The 25,341-nt window shown below is 47.2% G+C and overlaps 1 protein-coding gene across 4 annotated transcripts in view; it reads left to right on the top strand.

The window, feature by feature from the left end:
- Positions 1 to 380: 380 nt before the first annotated feature.
- The window catches only part of GABRA5 (gamma-aminobutyric acid type A receptor subunit alpha5), an 82,610-nt gene continuing 57,649 nt past the window's right edge, over positions 381 to 25,341 (top strand). The window contains exons 1-6 of one of the 4 annotated variants that reach the window (XM_019011345.4): positions 381 to 496; positions 2,114 to 2,178; positions 2,560 to 2,719; positions 14,194 to 14,315; positions 16,494 to 16,561; positions 16,665 to 16,885. In XM_019011345.4, coding sequence (XP_018866890.1) covers positions 2,634 to 2,719; positions 14,194 to 14,315; positions 16,494 to 16,561; positions 16,665 to 16,885 — 497 coding nt within the window. In that variant the 5' untranslated portion in view covers positions 381 to 496; positions 2,114 to 2,178; positions 2,560 to 2,633. Of the gene's footprint in view, positions 497 to 678; positions 804 to 1,140; positions 1,486 to 2,113; positions 2,179 to 2,559; positions 2,720 to 14,193; positions 14,316 to 16,493; positions 16,562 to 16,664; positions 16,886 to 25,341 lie in introns of those variants that run through there. The other 3 variants (XM_019011344.4, XM_019011346.4, XM_019011347.4) reach the window with 3 other exon arrangements.

Consider the following 25,341-nt stretch of genomic DNA (forward strand, 5'->3'; position numbering starts at 1 on the left):
TTCATTCTAATCGAGTCCAATGTGACCCTGGCTTTCCCTCCCGTAGTAATGCATTCCTGTCTATGAGTGAGATGAAAAGAATGTCCACAGGCCAGCTTCTTTCAGAAGCGCCTAAGAGATGCGCATGTAAGGGGTGCCATGGAGCACCCGGGAAGGACCCAGGCCTGGGCAGGGAGGCGTTGGGGCCGGCTCTAGGGAGCAAAGCTCTCGGAGTCCAGGCCTCTATCACCCGACTGCTGACACTGCCCTCCCATCCCTGCTCTACAAGCGGGCAGTGGTGACTACACGAGGCGCCGAAGATGCTGTTGAGGGCCCTGGAGAAACTTCAGCAGAACAGGGCCTCTCCCCTTGCAGGCCGAGCCACGGGCCCTGCGCCCTCCCCCTCCGCCCAGCTCGGCCGAGGGCGCGTTTGCTGAGCGTCTGGCGGCCTCTACCGGAGCACCTCTGCAGAGGGCCGATCCTCCAGCCCAGAGACGACATGTGGCGCTCGGGCGAGGTGAGAGCGGGCGCGAGTGCGCTGGGGGCGCTGGGGGGCTCTGCGGCGGGCGGCGCGCGGCCCCGGGCGCGGCGCGGAGCGGAGCTGCAGGGCGGCGGCGGGAGCGCGGGGCGCAAGAGCCGCTCAGCCGGGAGTGCCGGGGAAGTTCGCGCTGGCAGCATGGGGCGGTGACGCCGCACCGGCCTTCCGCGCCTGCCAGCCAGGCGAGAGCAGGCGAAGGAGAAGGAGGATGCATCCTCACCGACGGCTCGCCTCCCGGGGCCGGCGCGCAGGGTGAGCCCTGGGCGCGCTGGGCCGGGGCAGTGGGGTAAGAGGACGCGAGCGGGTAAGAGGACCGGCCGCCCCGGCTCGGTCCGCACCCCTCTCCTCGGGGCGCCTGAGCGGCAGGCTGCGTGGCCGGGGAGGAGAGGTGCAGAGCAGGCGGGGCGCGCAGCCAGGCCGGAGCGCAAACTTTACCCTGGCGACTGCGGGGCTGAAGCCGGGCGCGGGAGGGAGCGGGGTCCGGGCGGCTCATCCCTGCCGGATGGGGCACCAGGGCGCGGTGACCAATTGGGGGTGGGGGACACCCGCTGCCACCATCACGGGAGCCGGAGGGGTGAGATCGCCCACTTGGAAAGCCAGCGTCAGCCCCAGGGCTCTGAGGCGCGCGGCGTCCCGGCGCTGCTCGCGGGGTGGACTCGGACCCCGCGGGGGTGTCGCGCGCGTGTCTCGCGGGCTGCTCGAGGCCAGGGGACTCGGAGCCGCCGCTGCACCGCGTGCTCCCAGCCCAGGAGGAAGGCGCTGCCTGGCGGAGCGCTTGGCTCGTACCCGGGGCAGGAGCCGGGGAGGTCTGCGAAAGCCGGGAGCTAGCCGGGGAGGGCCGGGGAGCTGGAGACCCTCGGCGCGCCGCTGCGGACCGCGCAGGTGGCCGACCGCGGGTGCCAGGGCGACCCAGGCTGCGGCTCCGCAGTGCAGCCCCCGCGCCCACCTGCCCTGGCGCGCCGGCCCTGGTGAGCCTCTGTGGGGGTCCGGAGGGTCGTGGGAGCGCAGCCTCTCCTGGGGGTCCCTGGCTCGGGGCTGAGGGGCGGCGGGAGGCGCCGCCCGGGTTTCCCGCATGCAGCGCCGCGTGCTCGCCGCCTGGCTCTGGCCCGGGCCCCGCCACGAGCCCCAGGACGCGCCCAGGCGACCACCGCATGGCACCCTGCCCTTCTTGGCAGGAGTCACAGAAGGCCTTCGCTTCCGAGGTGGAAGTACCTGTTGTGTCTCCCAATTCCGGAGTTTGCGGGGGATGGGGGTTGGGGGGGCTTCTTGGGAAAATGCTTCTTTTCGAAGCATACTGTTCGGATGCCCGTGAGCACCTATTTGCGTTATGCGCATACTGAGAAATGCGTGTTTTCAGAAAGGTTAGCCGTTGAGCCCAGGGACAATGTCTGCCTGGATCTCAAATACATTAATTAGGGTCCAGCATTGAGCGGAGAGACTTCCATAGATGCAGTGCTTAAGTTATGTAGTCACGGGGACCGAATGCCGGGAAAGTAGCCACACTCTTTTATAGGCAGTTGTCACAGTATTGTGATCCTGCAGAAAACCTGTTTCTTAAATGTGCTTTTCCCCACTTCTTTCCACATACTTTCTCAGTGCCTTGCAGAGAGAGGAGTAGCTTGCTGGCTTTGAACGCGTGGCGTGGCAGATATTTCAGAAAGGTAAAATTACTACACTTGTGGATTTGACGGATACAAAATACAGTCGCTCAGATAACTACAGCGTTTATTTTAATAATTGGACTAATGGTTTATTTGATAACATACTAAAAAACAAAACAGAGTATTTGAGTGGAAAACAACGAATTAGGATGATTCTGCACCCTGAGTAGAAGTAAAAATAAGCCTCTTGTTACTTATTTTTATGCTCCAACTTACTGCCCAGTGAGGGTGGTGGAAAATACCTGGTGTGCAGCTGTCCTGGGGAAGGACAGCGGGCTCCTTTCTTTGCAAATTGTTGTGATAGCAGTGTGATTTGATTCCAGGAACTGTGACACAACAGCATTGATGTTCACGTGCTTCCCCGCTTTGTGTGCTTTTCAGCTTCAAGAACAAGCTGGAGAAGGGAAGAGTTATTCCTCCATATTCACCTGCTTCAACTACTATTCTTACTGGGAATGGACAATGGAATGTTCTCTGGTTTTATCATGATCAAAAACCTCCTTCTCTTTTGTATTTCCATGAACTTATCCAGTCACTTTGGGTAAGTTACCATCTGTGCTTTTATTTTATGATGTTAGGGACACTGGTGCCTTTCAGACATGTTACGGGAGCAGCACATCCATTGAGCAAGTCCTCGCCTGCAGTCCCAAGCCCTTCACTTGTTGTAAATAAATGGAGTCATTGCCCTGACCCACGCTTTCTTCCTGAGCAAGGCAGCTCCTTACGTGGGGTCTCTGAAGTGAGTCAGAGAAAAAAAGGCAGATTATGTTTTCAGAAATGGAAGCTGAAGATGATATCCGAGTCAGCTGTGATTCTTCCTACTCAGGTTAAAACAAGATTCAGGAGTTCACATGCATGAAGGACAGTCACTGCTTGTTAGACAAGGCAGTGCCAACATTTCAGTTGCCCTCCATGGTTCCATTATGCAATCAAAGTTGCCTTGAAAGCCAGGCCCATGCTACTTGGCATTGAAAAGGACTCACAATGGTCCTGGCCTGAGCCAAGGCCCTAGAACTGTGACTATCTGAATGCAGGTGCAGACACCATAAACCACAGGTGCCTGAAGATCTGAAAGACACCCCTGAGGTTCTGGCACTATCATTTCCAGTAACCCCTCTTTCATTTTAGCCTTTAGTATCCGCATGCCAACTCTAACCTTTTTTTTCATGAAACTAGTGATAACCGACATCGTGGATGAATGTTCTTATGAGGCTGCTGTTCCTGTTCTGACCTGTGCCCTAGAATTGTTCTGGTTAATCAAAAGGATTGTAACTTGAAGTTGATGGCATATAATTAAGAAATTAAATGTCAGGACAAAAGTTGCCAAGCATTAGTGCTGCAAAAATGGGGTCCAGAGGTTTCACAGCCTATCCACGTTTATGTAAATAATCACAGGGTGGGGAATACCCAGTGGCTTGGCAACAGCCTGTAGACAGCCTTCCCCTCTGGGGGGAAAGAGGACATCCCCACGGCCACGATGTTTTCTGTCTGTCCTCTGTACATTTTCTGCTCTTCTGACTCTTCTGTGCAGAGGAAGGGGTGGGTGTGGGGGCCTTGCTCAGGTGCAGTGGCTGGTAGAAGACAGCATTGGGACTGTAGTCCACATCCACCCGGGTGCAAGCCTGAGCCATCAGCTGAGACTTTGTCCAGCAGAGCTGAGCTAAGGAAGATGCCTGTCCCTCACCAACAGAAGCCAGGCAGTGTGTGCACTCTAACCACACTGACGGGAACAGGTGTGTGGCATATCTCAGCCCTTTGAGCCATTCTAAGTATTCCCTTGGGAAAGAGCATTGGCCGTGGCTCTTGCCTTGCTTATCTTGAGTGGACGCCTCCCTTCCCATGCCTTCAGATTTTTTTTTATCTATTAAATGAATGTTTTCCTTTACAAGTTCTCTGCAGCTGCCAAAGCCTGTAAACTAGCATGTTCACAATGTCCTTCTGAATGAAATGTCTGTACATAAGTGAAATCACACAGAATATTCAAATTTGTCATCTAATGCATTAGGTAGTTGGTTTGTTTGATATACCACATATATTTGGTAGCATTTTGGTGTGAAGAATATATCAGGATTGGAAACTTATATTTTCTTTAAAATATCTTGGCTAGGCCAGGCGCGATGGCTCATGCTTGTAATCCCAGCACTTTGGGAGGCCAAGAGGGGGGCGGATCGCCTGAGGTCAGGAGTTCGAGATCAGCCTGGCTGACATGGTGAAACACCATCTGTATTAAAAATACAAAGATTAGCCAGGCATGGTGGCACATGCCTGTAATCCCAGCCACTTGGGAGGCCGAGGCAGGAGAATCCCTTGAACCCGGGAGGTGGAGGTTGCTGTGAGCTGAGATCATGCCACTGCACTCCAGCCTGGGTGGCAGAGCAAGACTTTGTCTCAAAAACAAAACAAAACAAAACAAAACAAACAAACAAAATCTTAGCCAAATGTATTATGAATTTGCATTGAATAAGCATGAAATGGTTTCACTCCCTGGTAGATGCAGGTCTGAAATAGGAAGCAATGTGTATAAGGAGTTTAGCCCCAAGAAGCAGGTATGCTTTCTTATTTAGTTCTGTAGCTTGCTGAGGTCATCTTCAAAATAGAGGGGTATCTTAGTCTCTGAAAGCTAACACTGAGTAAGTGGTAGAATACCCCTCAAACTTTCCAGAAAATTAACTGTTGGAGCAGTTTTTAATCTTTTAGGTATATGGCCAGTAGTCCATCATAAAACAGCACCGACTAATTGCAGCAAATATGTGAGATACAGAAATCGATAATGAAAGGAATCTCTTTAATTCCACCACCCAGAGACAACCATGCTTCCCATTTGGTGCACTGACTTCCCCTTGCTTCTGTGCATGTTTTTTATACAGTTGAGATCAGGCTGTGCAGTTTGGTACTGTGCTTTTTTCCTACCCAATACATTTTCACAATTTCTTTAAAATGTAGTATTTTAAATGGCTGCATATTTGACAGGGCAAGAGCGCCTTGTGTTAGCTTCTTCCCTAATTGGGGATGTTTATGTAGTGAATGATTTTGCTGTTATAAATTTTCCTGTAGTGAACGTATTTGGCTTACAAGTTTTCTTAGGTATTTGAGATTATTTATATTAGAAGATATTTTTGTAAGAGGAATTTTACATCAGGTTCTTTGAGCACTTTTCACTCTTGACCCTGCGCGCCCAATTGCTTTTGAAAAAGTGGGGTTTCTAGCAAAGCGGGAAGGCAGGTTCACACATTCTGGCCAGCAGGGCATGTTTTTCAACAGCCACAAAAGGCATCGTAAAATACATCAAGCCCCTATTTATTTCCCTTCCTATAGGAGACTCCTCTCACTTGTATATTATCTAAATGGACTTAAGAATAATTGTGTCAAATCCCGATTGAAGTTTCCTAATATTTAGTTAACTTTAAATCTTGAAAAAATAGCTACCACAACATGGAGCACCTGTCTTTATGTTTCGTGTTTTGGTTTTGGGTGAATCCTAGGAGCCACTGTATGAGCTGAGCACCGTTAGCCCATCTTCTAGCTGGGAAGGAGGGAGGATGAATGCCTAACCTCAGAAGTCAGGAGTCCTTACTCAGAGCTTCCTGTGTGACTCCGCCCCCTGTCACTTCTTGGGCTCCCTGACTTGAATGCACACAGTTTGCAGGGTAGCCCTGGATCAAATCAGTCTAGACAAGAGGGAACATAATTCTAAAAGGTAGTACCTGCTTCAGAGTGGAGAGAGTTTTCAGTACTTGGGGATTAGCGGGAAAAAAGAGTCTGGGTCAGCTCAGTTTATTTTCCCTCCAAAGAAAGAGTTTATGTGATTGGGTTCAAAAGAAAGGGGAAAGGAGAAGCATCAAAGGGTTTAATTTGAACCTGATTCTAGGACAAGAGAAGTGCTGACTCCTGAGAGGCCAGAGAACTGGCAGAGGGTGAGGAGGACTATAGAGAATTAGGCAGGGAAGAAGAAGGAAAAAGAAAAAGAGTAGGGCTATGTGCGTGGACCAAGTCGAGAGGCAGTGTTTGTGAAATGTGTGTGGCACTGGCAGTTGGAAAATTTATAGATGTGATAAGTGCAATGTACTTGGTGATTATATAGGATAACTGATGTGAAATTGCTTTGAAAATACATGAGTGTTCTTCTCCTTCTCTTGATCATATTCTAAATTTGATTGGAATCACCAGCAGCTCATTTGCAATAGTCTTCCTAATTCTTCTGTTAGTTTTAAATTATGGAACAGAGACCGAGTCAAGTATACAATACAATAAGGCCCTTTTTGGACACTCAGCCCGGTGCTAAGGTACGTTTGACGACCTGGGATTATTTGAAGTACTATATTTATTTTAGTAAGACCAGTAAACAAAAGTACATAGTATAGAAAAACCAGTACAGAAACAATATTGGCACCAATATAATGTCAAAATACATAATATTAGATTTAAACTGGAATTAATTTATCATCATTAAGAAAATCATACTTTATCGGACCTGATAGACCAGTGACAATTGTGAGATAAAATTGAGGATTATCAGCTTAATAATAAGGTAAAGGCTGAGTCCATTGATTTTATTGTCTTAAATATATTTTGGAGGTTTACTGATTGATAAAAAAATCTGTTGAACAATTTTAATATGTGGGAGCTGCAACTCAAATAGACTTTGGAAAACAAGATTTTATAAGCAGCAATTAAAAGTAGGTTATTGGAGAAGTGGCTTTTGAACATGAACAGACAGAGTCTTCTTTATCTGTCTACACAAGTGTGCCAGTGTGGACGTTTGTTTTTGTGAAGAGAACCATTCCATACGCTCACTCAAGGACAGTTCCCTTCTTTTAAGTAGAGCAGAAAGTGCATTCTCTGAATCACGCAGGTACTCATGATATCTTTTTAAATGGAAAGTTCTCCCTTGTGAATCCCCAGATGACAAATTCTTCCTGCACCATAGCTGCGGGTTCATGAGGCCCGGGACAAACAGTTATGATAACAATTCTAAAAGCACTCAGAAAGCCCACTGAAGCAGGGAGCGGGAACACAAGTGGTGGCGCACCTAAAGGCTTCAGCGACCTTGGGAGAGCCAAAAGGCAGTTCTTGCACGTGGCAAAAAACGTAGGTGGTTAAAACAGGACTATAGGGGAATGTCCAACATGTTTTTAAAGGTACCCAAAGTAAATAATTCCCAGTTATCTGCTTTATAAAGGAAACTTTCAGCGTGTTCAGCAGGCACTGAGCAGGCAGGAGAGTCGGCCAGCGCAGCTCTCCGCCAAGACTGTCTGGCAGTCAGCTCGGGAGTGAGTCACCGACTCCCTTCAAGGGGAGAAGGAGCATGTGGGCTTTCGGGTTTTTACAAAGGTTCAAATTGCATAAGATGCTCATTTTAATTAATGAGAAATTTCAGGAAAATACTAGAAGCAAAAATAAAAAGAAATCTCATCAGAGAAGTCTGCTGGTACTTCAGCATATATATGAGTGTATCATATACACTCATTTATCAGCATGTATATGAGTGTATCCCCTTAATATTCACAATGCATTTAAAAAAATGCACTGTTTAATTTACACAAAATTCTTGATTTGCAGGTGAAAAGAGCTCAGTGTTAGAGCTTAGAGAAGTGTGTCCAAGTTTTACCATCTAAAAGTGATAAAAGCAAGGGATCCCTGAGAATGCAGGCTGGGCTAGCGTACTCCACTGCAGGGCCTGCTCCAGAATGTCCTAATTTTTATTATAGTGCCCTGAAAAGGGAAGGAATGGGAGGAGGACTATATATGGGAAACCAAAGAATATCCTAATCTAGAACTCACATGTTACCACTATGAAAACATTGTCTACTGCAGCCCAAATAAACTCCAACACGGAATATAGATTGTGAACTGGAATACTGTGGAGAAAGATCATTTGCTAGTGAGAGTAAGACCTGCAGTGAAACAGGCTTCAGCAGTTCATTGAAAACTCTATTTGATTTGTATTTATTTAACAACTTATTTTAAAATCAAAAAGTCAACCTAAAAGTGAATGAAGCACAGAACCAGTTAATTTTTAGTTTTAACAAGAACAGTTGGGCCATCACTGTACTGTCAGTTCGGTTCCTGTTTCAGGACCGCTGGTGAATATTTAGGATGGCATTAAGTGTCATTTTGACAGAGGGCAGTGTAGCTGCCCGGCTTCGATCTCTGTCCACATGCTCTCTGTGTGACGTCAGAAGAGTTACTTCACCTGCCTGCAACTCAGTTTCTAATCTCAATGTGGGATTAATCATGGGTCCAGGATCACAAGGCTGGTATGAAGGATCAATTGCCAACCTATGCCAAATGCTTAAGCAAGCCGAGGTCTGTGTCAGGGGAGGGTATGCTAAGTGCACCAAGCCATTCTGGGTTCTGTGTCCAGGAGACTCCTGGGGTTTACTGGACCCAGAGTGTGAGATGGTGCCTGGCCTCAGCCTGAGCACAGCAAGGTCATTGCCTTGCCCACATCTGCAATGTCTCCCTCGCAGGGGCATCCTGGGGGACATTGCCCTGCAGCTACACCAATGTGGACCATGCTCTCACCATGCACCAGGCACTGTTCCAGGTACTGAGATGCACAGAGCAGAGCAGGGGCAGAGTGGGGCTTGCCTCCCAGGAGGGTATACTCTGGTGTGCATGGAATAAGTGTTAGTAGGTTATGATGATTGCTATGAAGAGTAATTCAGAGTAAGAGACAGTGCGTGTGCTGGAAAGAGATGCTTGAGCAGAGATCTGAGGGAGGTGAGGATGTGAGCAAAGCTGTTGGCAGAGAAACCTGAACTGGCAGGAGGAATGGCGGGTGAATCCCAGGCTGTGTGGCAGGTGCATGCTTGACGTGTTAGGAACAGCGGAGGGGCAGGTGTGAGGAAGTGGGAGACGGGGAGGGAGCGTCGTCAGGGAGGAAGGGCTGGGGTTGGGATCACATTCCGAAAGTTCTATAGGCCATGCAGGGGAGTATCAGGAAGGACAGTTGACTTTTATCTGGAAGGGCAGAGAGGGCCACTGAGTGGTTTTGAGTAGGTTTGAAACATGATCCAATTTAGATGTGATAATGATGTGACTTCAACGTTGAAGCTCACTCTGGGTGCAGAGTGAAAGAATAGAATGGAATCTGGAGTGAGGTGAGAGGGAGTTAACCCAAGACGCAGTGGGGACAGTGAAGAGGTGATTGCAGTGGCCCAGGGGAGTTTCTGTTTTGGCCAGCAGCATTAGTTGATAGGTTACTGTGGGCATGAAGGAAAGAGAGAAGTCGGGGATGACCCCTAGGTATTTTGCTAGAGAACCCAACAGGTTCACCTGCCTATGATCGAGCTGGAGAGGGCAGTAGGGAAGAGGTTTGGGTACAGAAGGTCACAGGTGCAGTGGTGGTGTGGGAGGCCCCTGGAGACACCACTAGGTCTCCCAGTGAATGTAGAGGTCTGGAGGACAGAGAGGGATTGGGCTGGAGGTGCGGACCTGAGGTGTTTCCATACTTTGGGAGGAATTTAAGCCACTGGTTTGGATGAGACAGTCAGAGGTTAAGTGCACACAGAAAGGAAAGGGTGTCTGGATTGTGCCCTGGGGCATGCTTGTGTTCTGCGGTCAGGAAGGTAAGAGAGGCAGCAAGACTGAGGGGAAGAGGCAAGTAAAGGGAAAGACAGAGCCGTGCCCTGAGGCCAAGTGGAAAGGGTTGTAGGAATGCTGCCCACAGGTCAACTAAGCTGAGGACCAAGACTTGGTCTTCAGATTTGGCCATGCGGAGTTCATTACTGGCCTCCAGAAGAGAAGCTTCCTTGGGATGCAGGCAGTGAAGGCCTGGCAGAGTGGTTACAAGAGAAGGGAGGGGAGGCAGCGGGGGTTGCTCATATGGACAAATCTCCCAGTGAGTTTTCATGGGAAGACGGGCAAAGAATGGAGCAGTGACTGGAAGGGAATATGGGGTGAATGAAAGGCTCTTTTAAAGAGCAGTGGTATTAGAGCAGATGTGCTTGCTGATGGGCATGGCAAGAGAATGGGGAGAATGTGTGTAAGGACTGGGATGGAACATCACTGTGTCATCACCTATGCAGGACCCCCAGTGTGGCTGGGAGGAGGAACAGGGCTGAGTCTAGGAAGGAGGGCACGGTGGGAGAGGTGGCTCTGGCCTGTGGGGCCATAGGGCTTGGGTTTTACCTTGTGGGCAGCAGGATTCTGAGTTGGGCAGCAGTGCCAAGGGCAAGAATGGAGAACCTCCATGAAGAGTGAGGAATACACTTCAGTAGGATTTCAGGAGCTGCAGGGAGAACTGGGGGATTTTAGGATTTGGCAGGAATATCGGAGAGTTCAAGCATGATGTTCCATGGCACAGACTCAGAGCCTCATAAAACAATGTGGTGCCTGTCCATGTTTTCCACCTTAAGAGGGGAAAGCTGTTATTTGGAACCCTGGGATTGACCCTCACTGTCCAGCCAGTGTCCATCTTGGTTTTGTTTTTCTGTTACATTGTTGTTGTTTTTCTAATATGGTGCTTAAGTGATGGGTAATGGGCATTTGAGGAAAACATCACACAATGGTGCCATTTAGAGGTACTCATTTAATGACCTGAAAGTAACAGACAAATAAACAGAAGAGACATTTTTCAGAAGTCATTAAATACTGGGGAAGAACAAAATTTAAGAAGACAGATAAGCTGCAGCTTAAAACAAGCCCAGTTCAACGTCCAAAGTAATTTCCAGTCAAAATACGTCTGCAGTTGCCATTATCAAACTCACTGTATGTAAGTCAGAAGTGGTCATCCATATAAGGAAGATTACATCACAAAGAAGCACGTCACACACTGCCTTCACTAGCACCCGTGGTGGAATGACAATACCGAAAAGATTTTTTCTTCTCCAGAAATGACGCCACAACTTGTACTCTTTCAAGTACCAAATAAGGAAAATGTTGGAACTGAGAATATGGCATAAGTGGGACATGTTTTTTAGAGAATATGCATTCAATATAAGGAAATAATTCCTACTTTAAGAGAACCTAGTGAATTAACCCAGACTAAAATTGAAGGGTAAGTCACCAAATTTTCAAGTATTTCTGTTATGTCTAAGACTGTTGTTAGTAATAGGGATATAATCTCAGCTCACAAAAATTCACTTCCCCAAAGAATGGAGCCTTTATTTGTCCTTGAAGCACTCGTGGACTCCGGTCGACCTCAGGATGAGCAGAGCTCCTGGGCTGTACTCAGTGCAGTTGAGAAAAGCAGAAGTGGCGTGTCGGCGAGTGCAGGCTGCCTGCTGACCCTAAACGGAGTGAGCGCTTTATGGGCTGAGGACATCTTGGTTTCCACCTGGAGGACTCATCCGTCACACGCTGCACATTAGTGCTCACCAAAGGCATAGCCCTGGATTTCTGTGTTATTTTGTTTTTCAAGTGCTTTCAATGAGCCAAAATGGAACAAAGCAAGCTGAAGTTCCTCCTTAGCTTAGCAGCAGTTCTTACAGATCATACAGCTTGATAGAGGCGCTAGCCAGTTCCCCAGGCATGTGTGAAGGTCTTCTGTAGGAAGGCACTTACACACCAGGGGCTGAGAAAACACAGCATTTGCCTTCTATGATACAGCACGAGCCTTTCTCTCCATGGCTGTGAAAGCGGTGTATTTCATAACCACGCACTGCAGATGAAGCATTTTTGAGGATGGCCTATGGACAGAGGAGGGCCTCCAGTTCATGAAAAAACAAAACAAACAAACAAACAAAAAACCCTCTGCTCCTACCCCGATAGGCATCATCAGAGCTTTTTAAGAATCTGTTTCTTCGCTCCCAGAGGCTATCTTCAGTTAAGACAGCAAGGACAACACTGCAAATCCCCAGCCATGGCCCCATCACACAAAGAAAGGTCTACAGATAAATGCAAAAGGCAGTTATGGCAAGAAAGGGCAGACACTGAAATTCCTCCAAGAAAAGGGTAATTATGTGCGAATGTGTGTAGATATACTGAAACTAATGAAAATAATTTTGATCAAGAAATAGAATCCGAGCTTTGAAATTCTTAAGCATAGCATTCTATTCCGTCACTGTGGGAAATGATTAGGGTATTTGTGAGTGGGATTCAGAGCCCAGTGGGATGGTGTTTCCCTAAAGCTGGCAGAGCAGGTGTGTCTTTATCTCCGCTTCTGGAGAGAGCCACGGAAAACAACGCTCACAGAGACATCACTGTGGCTGCACAGCCTCCAAATGGTCAATCATGAAGTCAAGCCCTTGTCTCTGTGGACAGCCAGGGCTGTTACCATCTAACACAATTTAGGAACATTTTCACAATAGAGAATGGAGTAGCTTAGAAAACTTTAATTTCACCATTAAGATCTGCTTTTTCTACTAGTACCTCAATTGGTAAGATAAAGAGACAGCAAAGACCTTCCAAAAATTGAGCACCTGGACGTGGTCTAAAATTGAGTTGCAAACTCGGTGACAATTATGAAGTCCATGAGAAGTGCATCATGAAGCCAGATCTGGTTTGACCAATAGTTACACAACTGGGCAGGTACAAAATATAACCTTCTTTTTTCCCTCCGCAAAACCCTGAAGAAGAAGGCTGTTCACTGGGAGGAGCTATGCTAGGCTTAGTGCTATGTCTTTCCGAAGTGTGCAACTACCATGGAAGTTGGAGAAAGGGGAATTTAATGTTTTTAAATATGAAATCACAGAGTTAAAAAAGTATACATCTGTGGGCTCCATACTAACAGGAGTGAATTTTAGCTTGTTAGAGCTTCAAGTATATGCATTTTTATGGTGATGTGAAACTTAGATCAAAAGAGCATTATTCCTTTATTCTTTATTCTCTCATTCTATTCAAAAGGGAATAGCTTTAGGGCCAGCAAAGAATTGATCTGTTAGATGCAATCAATAAAAATGACTGACTTTTAAGAACAGGGTGGAGCAGGCCTGCATCGATTCTGAGCTCAGTATCTCTCCATGGCTGGTGGCTCTCAGCTCTGATTTCAGCCTTTTCATGGGAGAGAAAGCATTTTAAGCACAGCTAGGGCCCCACAGCTGGGGCACTTCAGGGAAGTACCAGGAATCACATGTTCTTCTCCCAAGTGCCCAGGGCACTCGCTTCTTGGGAACCACAGCTGGCTTTCAGTTTGGTAAGTCCCCTTGAAGCCAAATTTGCAGTCAAGTGCTCAGTAATTCAAAACCAGTTGCTATTTGCACATCTGAAAGCAGCTGTAGAAACCTGAGGTGGGATCCATGCTCTTCAGCTGTGGGGCTGTCTTCTGGGCTTGTGGTCTCTCTGTCCCGCCCAGATACCATCCTCAGTTTGTCTAGATCTGCTAGGGCAGTTTCTAGTTTTGTTCTGCTCATATTACATAAGCTTTTGGAATCTGGATAACTTGATTGAACAAACAAAAAATGTTCTTGTGTCTTCCCTGAGGGTCAGCCCACTTTTCTTGAGGGCTTATTGTGTGACGCTGGGTCCCACAGAATGTGTTGTGAGCTGGCACACTGAAGGGGCAGGACCCCAGAGATGACACAGACTCCATCATGTCTGTCACTCACTCTCCAATCCTGGCATATGATTCACAGCACAAATGCTCCCAGACCAACTAAGGATGCAGTGAGGTTTGGGAACAACCACCTCGGAAAGTTTCTCAGCGTCCCCTCCATGCCCCAGCGCCCAGTGCAGGTGACCCTAGCAATACGAGAACTCAGTTTTTGTGTGTTTAAACCAAACTTCTGAAATCCCCTGTGAGTGGATTAGGCTCTGCCAGTCCATGCGCAATGGCTAATTGGTTGTTAAAAATGGCTAAAATATTGGCATAAACCAATTCCTTAGAATCACAGAATGATAGACTTTGAGCCTCAGGTTAGGTGGTTGGATAACTAGCCCCAAGTAAAGTATCCTTGGATGTTGGAGAACTGAGGTGTATCGAGGCCAAACAATCCCCTAGGCAGTATGGGAGCTGTGTTCTCAGATCCTCATCTCAGGAGACAAGCCTCCACGTGACTCCCTGGTTTCTGTATCTTGAGAAGAATTTGTAAGAAATAATGTTTTAATGCTTCCTCTTGTTTCTCTTTTTAAAAGCTTTTCACAGATGCCAACCAGTTCAGTGAAAGATGAGACCAATGACAACATCACGATATTTACCAGGATCTTGGATGGGCTCTTGGATGGCTACGACAACAGACTTCGGCCCGGGCTGGGAGGTGAGTGTGCTCTCCTCAGCTGAGCCCAGCAAGGATCCAGGAAGGGCTTACGTCTCGTCTCAAGCTTGTGTTTACGCTGATTCAAACAATTCCTAAAAGAGCTTCCCTGCCAGGATTTTGGTGTGATGGCTGTTCCACTCTTGCCAAGAATCATGCACCCTTTGTTATTTTCTAGACGCAAGATCCTTTGTTATTTCTAGGCGGAAGATGCTGGGGAAAGTTGTCTTCCCAAACATCTTTGCAAAATCCCGTCTTCCCAGATAATCTTAATGTCTAGTCTGGTTAACTTAAGGAGGAACCAGCTTTTAGGCGTTACTAAAGCTGAGATTACCCTATGTTAAGAAATAATATAAAATCAACCTCATAGTCTTGTATCTATGCGAGTCCTTTTCAGAAATCCCCTGTGGAATGCAGTCATCCTTTATATCTTTATGGGTTATGCATTTAATGCTTCACTATGGCCATAGTCCTAGTATTTACTTTGACTTTATGGAATTCAATAGAAATGAACTGATGTAGATTGTTCTTGTAGGGCGCACCTGGCACAGCTTCATTGTTGTGCTAAGAATTGTGTGCAGTTTCCAGGCATGTGCAATCCCCTTGGCTCTACAGTTTAGATGTGGAGTCTGAACTTGTTGGGTTAGGTGAGGTAGACACTTTCCAGTGAATACATTCTTGGAGGAAAAAATTTAGTTGTCTAGTGTTTGCATTTTTTTTTTTTTAATTTGAGATGGAGTTTCGCTCCTGTTGCCCAGGCAGGAGTGCAATGGCATGATCTCGGCTCACTGCAACCTCTGCCTCCCAGGTTTAAGTGATTCTCCTGCCTCAGCCTCCGGAGTAGCTGGGATTACAGGTGCACACCACCACGCCCTGCTAATTTTTGTGTTTTTTAGTAGAGATGGGGTTTCACCATGTTGGCCAGGCTGGTCTCAAACTCCAGACCGCAGGTGATCCACCCACCTCGGCCTCCCAAAGTGCTGGGATTACAGGTGTGAGCCACAGTGCCCCGCCTAGTATTTGCATTTTTAACAGGGAGATCCACTTAAAGCATGAGTTGCCACTCTCTGCCTTTTGGGCACAGGCTCCTTGACAGTCTCTTACTCTGCCCTCTGAATTATGTTCCTAGGCCTGTGTGCCCAGCAGTCCAGTCGCTTCAACACACTCAGAAGGGTCAGAGCATCTAGAGGAGCCCTAAGCTGCTGTCAGTGCTTGTGGTATTCTCTCATCCTCTCTGCCTTCCAGTCCTACAGAGTAGGAGGATACCATGGAAAGCCTCCCGGGCCACCCTGCTGGGGCTGGCATCTCAGTGAGGAGACAGGCACACTGCATCATACAACACACAGCATCACACAGACACCTGCCCACGCACAGATGGACGCCATGCAGACGATCATCACACCGCGAGCTGCTGGAGAGGCAGGCCCACAGTGCGGCTGGAAGTTACCCGGTGTGGGCTGCAGTGCACTTTGAATTGCTTCCTACTCATGACCACGGGGACTTACAGGGCCGTGGTAGTGCCCAGGGAAGTACACAGGTTTTCCCCCAAATATTATTAGCCACTTTTATCACTTTACCTATTTCCAGTAATTTTGTTTGAAATCACAGTCTCCCATGATAGGGCTTTCTATAATAACAATTCGAAATGCTACATAAGAAGTGGGTCTTCCTTCCTGTCTCAGGGCACACTGGGCACAAATTCAACATCGTTTCCCGGAGACCACCCAGGACCTCCTGCTTTGATTGGAAAGTCAGCTCCCCTCATCCTGAATTGTCTGATGCTTTTTAAAGCCCCTCTCTATGGCGACGGCATGGCTCTGAGCTTCCAGGCTGGCATCATTGCTCCAGGTTTACAGAGGAGGAAATGGAAGCTCAGGTGTTTGCAAAACCCCAAGGCCCCACGGCGAGGCCTCAGCCCAGGTCTTTCCAGGACTGCTCCCCCGGGAGCAGAAGGAGGAGGAGTGCCAAGCTGTGTTCTGTATGATGGGAATTTCATTTCATGGTATAGCGGGGAGCAGCTCGATTTCATCTGGTAATTGTCAAGTCCTCCAAATTTACCAAACGCACTGCAAAAGCCCCCGGTTGCAGAGGGTGACCCTGGTTACTGGACTGAGAGCACGAGGGTGTGCCAGACGCGCAGGGTGGGTCGGTGCAGCCCAGGGACCTGTGTCTGTGTTTCAGAGCGCATCACTCAAGTGAGGACCGACATCTACGTCACCAGCTTCGGCCCGGTGTCCGACACGGAAATGGTAGGTCCCGGGGCATGGCTGGGCAGACAATTCTCACTCTGCGCCGCAGGCCCCCGCCCAGGCCCCGTGCCCTCTGACTGCCTCGTGCCTTCCTTTCCACCAGGAGTACACCATAGACGTGTTTTTCCGACAAAGCTGGAAAGATGAAAGGCTTCGGTTTAAGGGGCCCATGCAGCGCCTCCCTCTCAACAACCTCCTTGCCAGCAAGATCTGGACCCCAGACACGTTCTTCCACAACGGGAAGAAGTCCATCGCGCACAACATGACCACGCCCAACAAGCTGCTGCGGCTGGAGGACGACGGCACCCTGCTCTACACCATGCGGTGAGCGCCTGGCGGGGGCGGGCGGGGCCGGGGGACGGTGCGGGGCAGGCGCGGCTGCCCATCCTGCCGCAAGAGCCGCGCCGCCGAGCTGTTCTGACCACAGGTCTGAGACGGCAGCGCGTGTGTGCTGGGGGTTCCCCGTTGCCATCTGCCCACACCAGCGCTCTTGGACGTTCTTTCCCGGGGCTGCCATAGGTCCGTGGCCGTTTGTCATTTGGACTCGTTTATTCGGTTCAAGCTCAAGAGCATCTTTGGAACCATGGCCCATATAATGTCAGATAGGGAAAAATTATTATATTAAACTTAAACATCTAAGGAGGACCGGGCGTGGTGGCTCATGCCTATACACCTGTAATCCCAACACTCTGGGAGGCTGAGGTGGGAGGATTGCTTGAGGCCAGAAGTTCGAGATTAGCCTGCGCAACATAGCGAGACCCTGTTTCTACCCCCCCCCCCCGCCCCAAAAAAAAAAAAAGAAAGAAAGAAATTCACCCAGGCGAGGAGACATGCACCTGTGGTCCTAACTACTTGGGAGGCTGAGGTGGTAGGATCCCTTGAGACCAAGAGTTTGAGGTTGCACTGAGCCGTGATTGTACCACTGCGCTCCAGCCTGGGTGACAGAGTGAGATTCTGTCTCGAAAAAAGAAAAAAGAAGGGAATTGTTTTATTTTCTTTTGTTGCAATTGTGTAGCCTTTGGAAGTTTTAAAAGCCCATTTCTCACATGCTTGGATAACATTCCAATGTTGAGGTTAAGTTTTAGTATTTATAATTTAAATGGACTGTTAGTCATTTTTAAAATTTTGAATTATTCATTGCCTTGGATAAATCAACAAATTGGTCAATGAGAAAGGCTCCTTTAGAGTTTTTCAAAGTTTCCAAAGTGGGTCTATGGAAGTAGGCTTCAGAAAATATTTTTTAAATTAAAAAAACAGCATTAAAGTCAAGTTAAAAAAAAAGGAAGCACATTCCTTTTGCGTAGGTACTGGAATTTCTCTATCTTGCTACAATTTTTCACGGTAAACTTTATGTTTAGAAAGAGTAATCATAGTGGAAACTAATATTGATGCTCTCATCTTTGGAGGATCTGTGTTTCCTAGCATATGTTCTGGTGAATACTGTAACACACTGTATCCTGTTGATTAAAGGCGGAAAAAAATCAAGCTTTTAAAGAACTAAATTTTGTTCAGAGGTCTTACAAGGGGCTGCAGACTGAGGCCTGTAGCCTGGGAGCTGCCCTTTGGAGGGGGTTTACCAATGGCGCGGTGCAGTGTTTCATCCCGCTGCTGTGCACTCGTGGTGGATAATCAGCCTGTGCAACATCTCATCACAGCTTGGGTGCAAGAGCACATTTGGTTATGGTTTGCGGAGGCACGATCACTAACCCCCTCAGACCCTACCTTCTGTGTAGGAAAAGGCAAGGACTGGTGCTCTTATCTTGTAAAGAATGTAGTGACTCAGGGCCAGGCGCGGTGGCTCACGCCTGTAATCCCAGCACTTTGGGAGGCCGAGGCGGGAGGATCACGGGGTCAGGAGATCGAGACCATCCTGGCTAACATGGTGAAACCCCGTCTCTACTAAAAAAAATACAAAAAATTAGCCGGGCGTGGTGGCGGATGCTGCAGTCCCAGCTACTTGGGAGGCTGAGGCAGGAAAATGGCGTGAACCTGGGAGGCGGAGCTTGCAGTGAGCCCAGATCGCACCACTGCACTCCAGCCTGGGCAACAGAGCGAGACTCCGTTTCAAAAAAAAAAAAGAATGTTGTGACTCAGGCAAGAGATGTGGGGGGCGTGAGCTCTATCCTGTTTGAGCTTCAAAGCATCTTTCTGGAGACACAATCAGGTGCTTTGTGAAATGTTGCTGGCAGGTGGAAATGAGCAAAGGTGGCTTCTCTCACATTTGTTACCTTGTCTCACAGTTCCAAATCTATTTGACAGCAGGACTGTCCTGGTAACAGCCCAATAAGGAGCTGTGATGAGTGAGCCTAGAGCACACAACTTGGCATTTTGTCTTTCCTCGCATTGATCTTGAACGTGTTTGCCCATAGATGGAGATGTGAGTTTTGAGCATCAGTGTCCTTGGACATTACCTTGTTGATGTAGAGAGGTTGTTGAAAACCTGAGAAATATTTCAAGGGTTGAGAATAAGTCCTTAGCCATCAGTCCATGGAAAAAGGAAGGGTTTGGAGAGAAGCGAGTGCAGTCTCAGCCCTGTGTGTAGACAGCAGGTCTGGAGACAGAGGCTGAGGTGTTGGAGGATGTCTAGGGGTTCATGTAGGGCTGGGAGGAATGCTGGATGTGGTTACTGTGGGGATGCCTGTGTTCTGCTCATGGAATGAGAATACACTCCTGGTCCTCGTCGGACTAGTATTCTTGATTCTCATCCTAATTAAATCTAATCTTAATTTAATCTTTGGGTCCAAAGCCTGAAAAGTGTATCACATATATGCAGTTTGCCGTTGTTGTTGTTGTTGTTGTTGTTGTTTTTGAGACGGAGTCTCACTCTGTCACCCAGGCTGGAGTACAATAACACGATCTCGGTTCACTGCAACCTCCGCCTCCCGGGTTCGAGCGATTCTCTTGCCTCAGCCTCCCAAGTAGCTGGGATTACAGGCGTGTGCCACCACACCCAGCTGATTTTTGTATTTTTAGTAGGGAGGGGGTTTCACTACATTGGCCAGGCTGGTATTGAACTCCTGACCTCAGGTGATCCACTGGCCTCGGCCTCCTAAAGTGCTGGGATTACAGGCGTGAGCCACCTTGCCCAGCCAAGGTAAGCAGTTTTAATTCTAGAAGACAATGGGACACACTCTATTCTCTGAAGCATTGTTCTCTGAATGGGATGGAGAGTTAGTGTCATTCCTTACAAGGGGAAGAGGCAGGAATGGGGCCACCTACTGAGTCTGTATAGCAGGCAACTTCACAGACACAGCGTCCTTCAGCCCTCAGACAGCCCTGCGAACCAGGTGACACTGTGACCGTAATGGACAGAGAGAGTAAGGCTTAGGGGTGTTTGGTAACCAGCCCAGGATCACACAGCTAGTGAGGAGGTCACAGGAATTTGAGCTCAGTTCTGAGCAATGTTCTTGTTTAATCCACCACATTTGAAAATTCGAGGGACACAGCATCATTAGATTGAGAGTGGCTTTTTGGGAGTGTCATGCCCAGAAGGGAGCCAAGGAGAGGTGAGAACCAGAGCGACTTGCCAGTGGTAATTAGTGGCTGTTTGTGCGGAGGAAGAGTCTGCTAATGAGCTGCAAGGTTGATAATGAGTTTTCTTTTTCAGTCATATACAACATTTGGAAAGTGGAAATAGTTCCACTTCCAAGTGTTATGAATTTTAATGCGATAGAGCTATAGCTAGAATGCTACAGCAGTTTTACCTATTGATTTAGCAAAGCTGGTAAAATGGCTATGCAAACTACTGGTGAAATAGGAATCACTAAAGCACAAATCACCCTGTGGTTGAGCACTTCAGTGCCAGGGTCCTTCTGGTTGGGAAGACGCCATACTGTCAAGTCATGGAAAGCCAATGGTATACTTTGATCTGGTCATTCCCACATAGTATCCATCTCAAGGAAATAATTAGGACTATGGAATAAGCTTTATGCACAAAGGTGTCTTTTATATTACTTATGATACCAAACATTGGAAGAAATATTAAAATTTGGTAAATTTTTCAAATGAAAATGTATCTTTAATTTTTTTTCCGATGTTGGACCTAAGTAAAAAGACAAAATATGAAAGTGTAGAACAAACTAGGTTTCCATGATGCCTTTTATTTATACTTTTGAGACAGAGTTTTGCTCTGTCATCCAGGCTGGAGGGCAGTGGTGTGATCTCGGCTCATTGCAACCTCTGCCTCCCGGATTCAAGTGATTCTCCTGCCTCAGCCTCCCAAGTAGCTGGGATTACAGGTGCTTGCCACCATGCCCAGCTAATTTTTGTGTTTTTAAAGTAGAGATGGGGTTTCACCATATTGGCCAGGCTGATCTTGAACTCCTAACCTCAGCCTCGGCCTCCACCCACCTCGGCCTCCCAAAGTGCTGGGATTACAGGTGTGAGCCACTGCACCCAGTCCCCATGATGCCCTTTTAACCTGAGACAAACATCTAGAAATGTTTGCAGGAGTTCACTTACCATTTTCTTAAAAGTGACTCCATATAGGTTATTGTACTTAAATATATATATTTTTAAATTCCCTTTTATTTTTAGTCGACCCATAATAATTGCACATCTAGATGAAATACAGACTGATACGTGTATTCAGTGTATAATGATCAAATCAGGGTGATCAGCATATCCGTCACCTCAAACATGTACCATTTCTTTGTGTTGTAAACATTCAAAACCCTCTCTTCTACCTTTTTGAAAATACACAATAAATTACAGTTAACCGTATTGAATAAGATTTTTTAATGGGAAATCCCTGCCATGTTTCCAAATTCCTTTAAATTAGTATTCAGAGTTACACACAATTGAGTGAGCTGGAATTCTTTACATAAGAGATTCAAAAAAAGCTGAGGGAATGTATGCTGTTTGCTCCCCAAATGTCTGGCAGTGAGCCTGAGGCATTTTTCTGGAACTTATCCATGATGTTGGCTCTGAAGAACTTCCTACCATGAGTGGGTCATGCATTCACTGAATTTTACAAGTGAAATTCAGTAGCTTCTCAGAATCAGCCCAAAGAGAGCAGCAAACATCTCCTGTTGCGTCCTCAAGAGGCTGCCTATAAAGTACTGAACAATTTCTTTGAGGACCATTTTTCAGCAAATGGATGAGCCATTTTACAGAACCATGCCCAGAATTAGGCTTCCAGCATTAGGCAGGGCAGTCAGGTCACTCCAAGGAAGCTCAGAGCAGTTCCTCCCCGCCACGCCTTCCTTTGCAGGGTTGGAGAGGTTAGGGGAGCTGAACCCAGGGACTGGCCCGAGGTCATCTAGGGTCCAGATGGATGACCGTCCCTTAATTGTTTTCTCGGGTGAGGGGAGATAGAGCCTTTTGTTGTCATTACATAGCAGCAGGTCCATAGTCCCCTCCAGATAAGTGCCTGAAGTACAGGGTGGCCACCTGTCTCAGAGACCACACCAGATCTGACATACATACACCATTATGTAAGTTATAAAGAGCATATAGAGATAATAACCAAGTGAATTGGGAGGCAATGGCTCCCTTTCATCTGCCATCTTCCCACACCTTCTAAAAGTGCCAACTTATGTGAGAACACACAGTGAGGGTCACCTTAGGGAATGTCCCCCTGGTCTTTGGGCCCCTGGCAGGAGAGCAAGTCCCCCCCATAGGCTCTTGTGACTGCAACAGACAAGGAGGGAGTCCCTAGAAGGCTGGCTCTGCCTGCACCACGTGGTTCTGCCTGGCTCAGAGAACCCGGCCGCTGCTCCACCCAAGGTCACTTGCCCGTGCCTGTTTAATAGAAAGATCTGGGCAAACATTGTAGAATGTTGACATTTTTACATTGTAGTAGATATGCTGCACCGAGTAAAATAACACTAGACAGTCGTGCACTGAATACCGCTCTGCATCATCTCTTTTGCACACTATGTATTCCTCTGTGCTGTTTTTACTTTAAGGAAGACATATTTTGATGATTGCTTACACTCCACTCCATTTAGATTTTCCCCATGAGTAGAAACCACTGCTTAATTCATGAATTGGGGAAATATGATGTAGTGAAAAGATCGTGGACTTTGGAGTTAGGCTGACTTAAATTCAGGTCCTGACTGTCATTTAGTAGTCATGAGTCCTTGGAAATTATATTTTAATCTCCTAGAGCCACTGTCTTTTTTTTTTTTCTGGTTGGTTGGTTTTGGTTTTTCTCTTTTCTAATGCAGTATAGCCAGCTGCAGTCTGTTTCGTTCCTATTTGAAAACGGCTAGTAAATACACATATTCCTTGAACGGCCACTTGGGGGCAGCATTGTCACATTTTTGCTTCATGATTGGTAGTCAATATCAAATAGCATTAATAGGTAACTTGGATACATACATATCTGGAAGTTTTGAACTAGACACTGAGATGTGTTTGTATATATGTACAAGCATGCATAGCTATACATTGTCTAGTTCAAAGTGTCAAGTTCAAAGCTTCTTTCATGAAACCAGATGTATTGGCTGACTTGCAATTTTTAAGGTAACACATTTTATATTGGCAAGAATCAAAATATGATTTAAAAATTTATAAAACATAGAAAATTACAAAGTGTGGAATATGGTTATGATAACACCAAAACCAAAGAGAATCAATGTTAATATTTTGGTGTGTATCATGTTTATGTGTCTCTGCATATAGACATTCATGAATACATATGTGTATGTCTGTGTGTATGCACACATAGTCTCCTATAGTTTTTGAGTGGCCTCATTCACTGAAAAATTGTGTGAATAACTTTATAATTTAAAATATACAGCATTGAAAACATTTCCCATGTCATTAAACATTGTTTTGAAACTTTGTGATATAGCACATCCCATCATGTGGTTATCCTGTGTTTATATGATTTCTGTAAAAAAATTCATGATACATCTATTTTTTTTCTCTGTGATAACATTCTGGTCCCAGCACCTATGTATATCCTTTGAACAAATCCCAGGAATTGGACAAAACATAAATTTTTGATATTAATACATATTTTCAAACTGCTCTCTAGAAAAATAGTACCAGTTTCACTTCCATCAACAGTGAGAGTAGAGACCACCTATTACTTCCTCTCTGGCACCTTATATACAAAAATGAACAAGAAATTTCTGCCCATTTTGCTACATGAGATCCAATTAGCCAGTCCATTAAAAACCATGCATAACAGTTACTCATCTCAAGATTTGTAGTCACTTCAATTTTTTTTTTTTTTTTTTTGCTTTGGGACATGCCTCACAGAACTCCCTTGTCCTAATTTAACTTGAATTGAGCCTTGTTCCCAAGGTTGGAGACATGGAGCCTGCCTGGGACACCACTGCCCTTTCCTCTGTCTGGTCCCGCCGATCTCCCTGTAGGCACGCAGCCACACCATCCCTCATGTCCTCAGTCACTGAAGACAGAGACTTTGCACCAGCCTGCTGTGGCCCCACTGCCTTTGGCTTCCCAGCTGAAGTTCTGTGTTCCCCGCAGAGCGTCTTTTGGACATATATGTCTCAATCATGTATGACACATGCATGATACATGTGTCCTGTGTAATTCCATATACTCCCTGTCATCCCGGCACTGGGGACTCAGGAGGAACTTATGTGTGCTTGTGAATGAATGAACCATAATGGAATGAATGAGATCTCCTTTTCCTAAATGAGGCCATCTCACCACCCAGACCCTCGTATGAGGGACGTGGAAAGAGATCCAGAGAATGTCTGGTTCACAGACATGTTCTGTGCTTAGGTTTCTGCCAGTTTAATAAAGAGTCAGATTTAGTTTTGCTAAAATTGTACTTGCAGCATACAAATAAGGACATTTCAACACACATTTCTTGCATATTTGGTTTGAAAACGTGACCAGACATATTCTGGGCCTGTTGAGAAGGCCATCAGTCTGCAGCCACTGCAGGCAGTTCCGTCTGGCCAGGCCATGCTTTGGACCCTCGGGCGCACATCTCACACAGGACCACATCACCCTTTGCAAATGGACCATCTCCAGCACGTGTTTGCTTTCTTAGGTCCTGACCCCACAAAGGCTGCAGACATCCTCGTCCTAGTGAGACAGAAACCAGAGCTTCAGAAATATAAACCCATTTAAACTACATAACACCCTAACATTTGGTAGTATCTTTATCGCCCTTCACAGATGTGATAAATGAAACAGGTAAAAATGATCACATGGCAATTAGCCCATCGATAATGTCCAAGTGCCAAACCTCCTGGCCTCTCCCTATTTGCACAGATAGAATATATATCAAGCATGCAACAGGAAACTAGCTATGCGCGCTATTCAGCCATGGGGACTGAAAATAATGTCCACGAGGTGGCGCCGTGGCCTCGTGCATCGAGGGGAAGACTGACAGGAGGGCATTCTAGAGCCCGGTTAAAGCCCCGGATTCACCGAAGCACGTTTAGGGACGACAAAGTGCTTCATGTCTGCAGAGTGTTCCCGAGCCGCTTGGCAGGTCTGCGCGGCCTTGAGGTTGCTCAGAGCCAGGGAGGCTGCGCTCAGCCCCAGGTCCTCCCTAGTGCGCAGCCAGCCTGCACCCACCACCGCGCTTCCGGACACTAGAGTCCCGAGTCAGGGCCACAGTGCTGCTGCAGGCATCCCTCCCCTCCCGGCCAGCGGGGAAAAGTGAGCCAAGTCACCCGCTCTGCTCATTTCAGCTCGGATGGTGGTCCCTTCAGCAGGCCGAAGATGATGGTCTCATCTCCTGCACGCTCTCTGGCCTTGAGCGCAAATGCCCCAGAAACGTTGGCCAAGCGCACCGGGTGGTGGAAAATTCGGAGCAGCCACCGCCTGGCAGGAGTGAGGCAGAT

Source organism: Gorilla gorilla, chromosome 16 (genome assembly GCF_029281585.2).
Source record: "Gorilla gorilla gorilla isolate KB3781 chromosome 16, NHGRI_mGorGor1-v2.1_pri, whole genome shotgun sequence".
NCBI classification, from domain to species: Eukaryota; Metazoa; Chordata; class Mammalia; order Primates; family Hominidae; genus Gorilla; species Gorilla gorilla.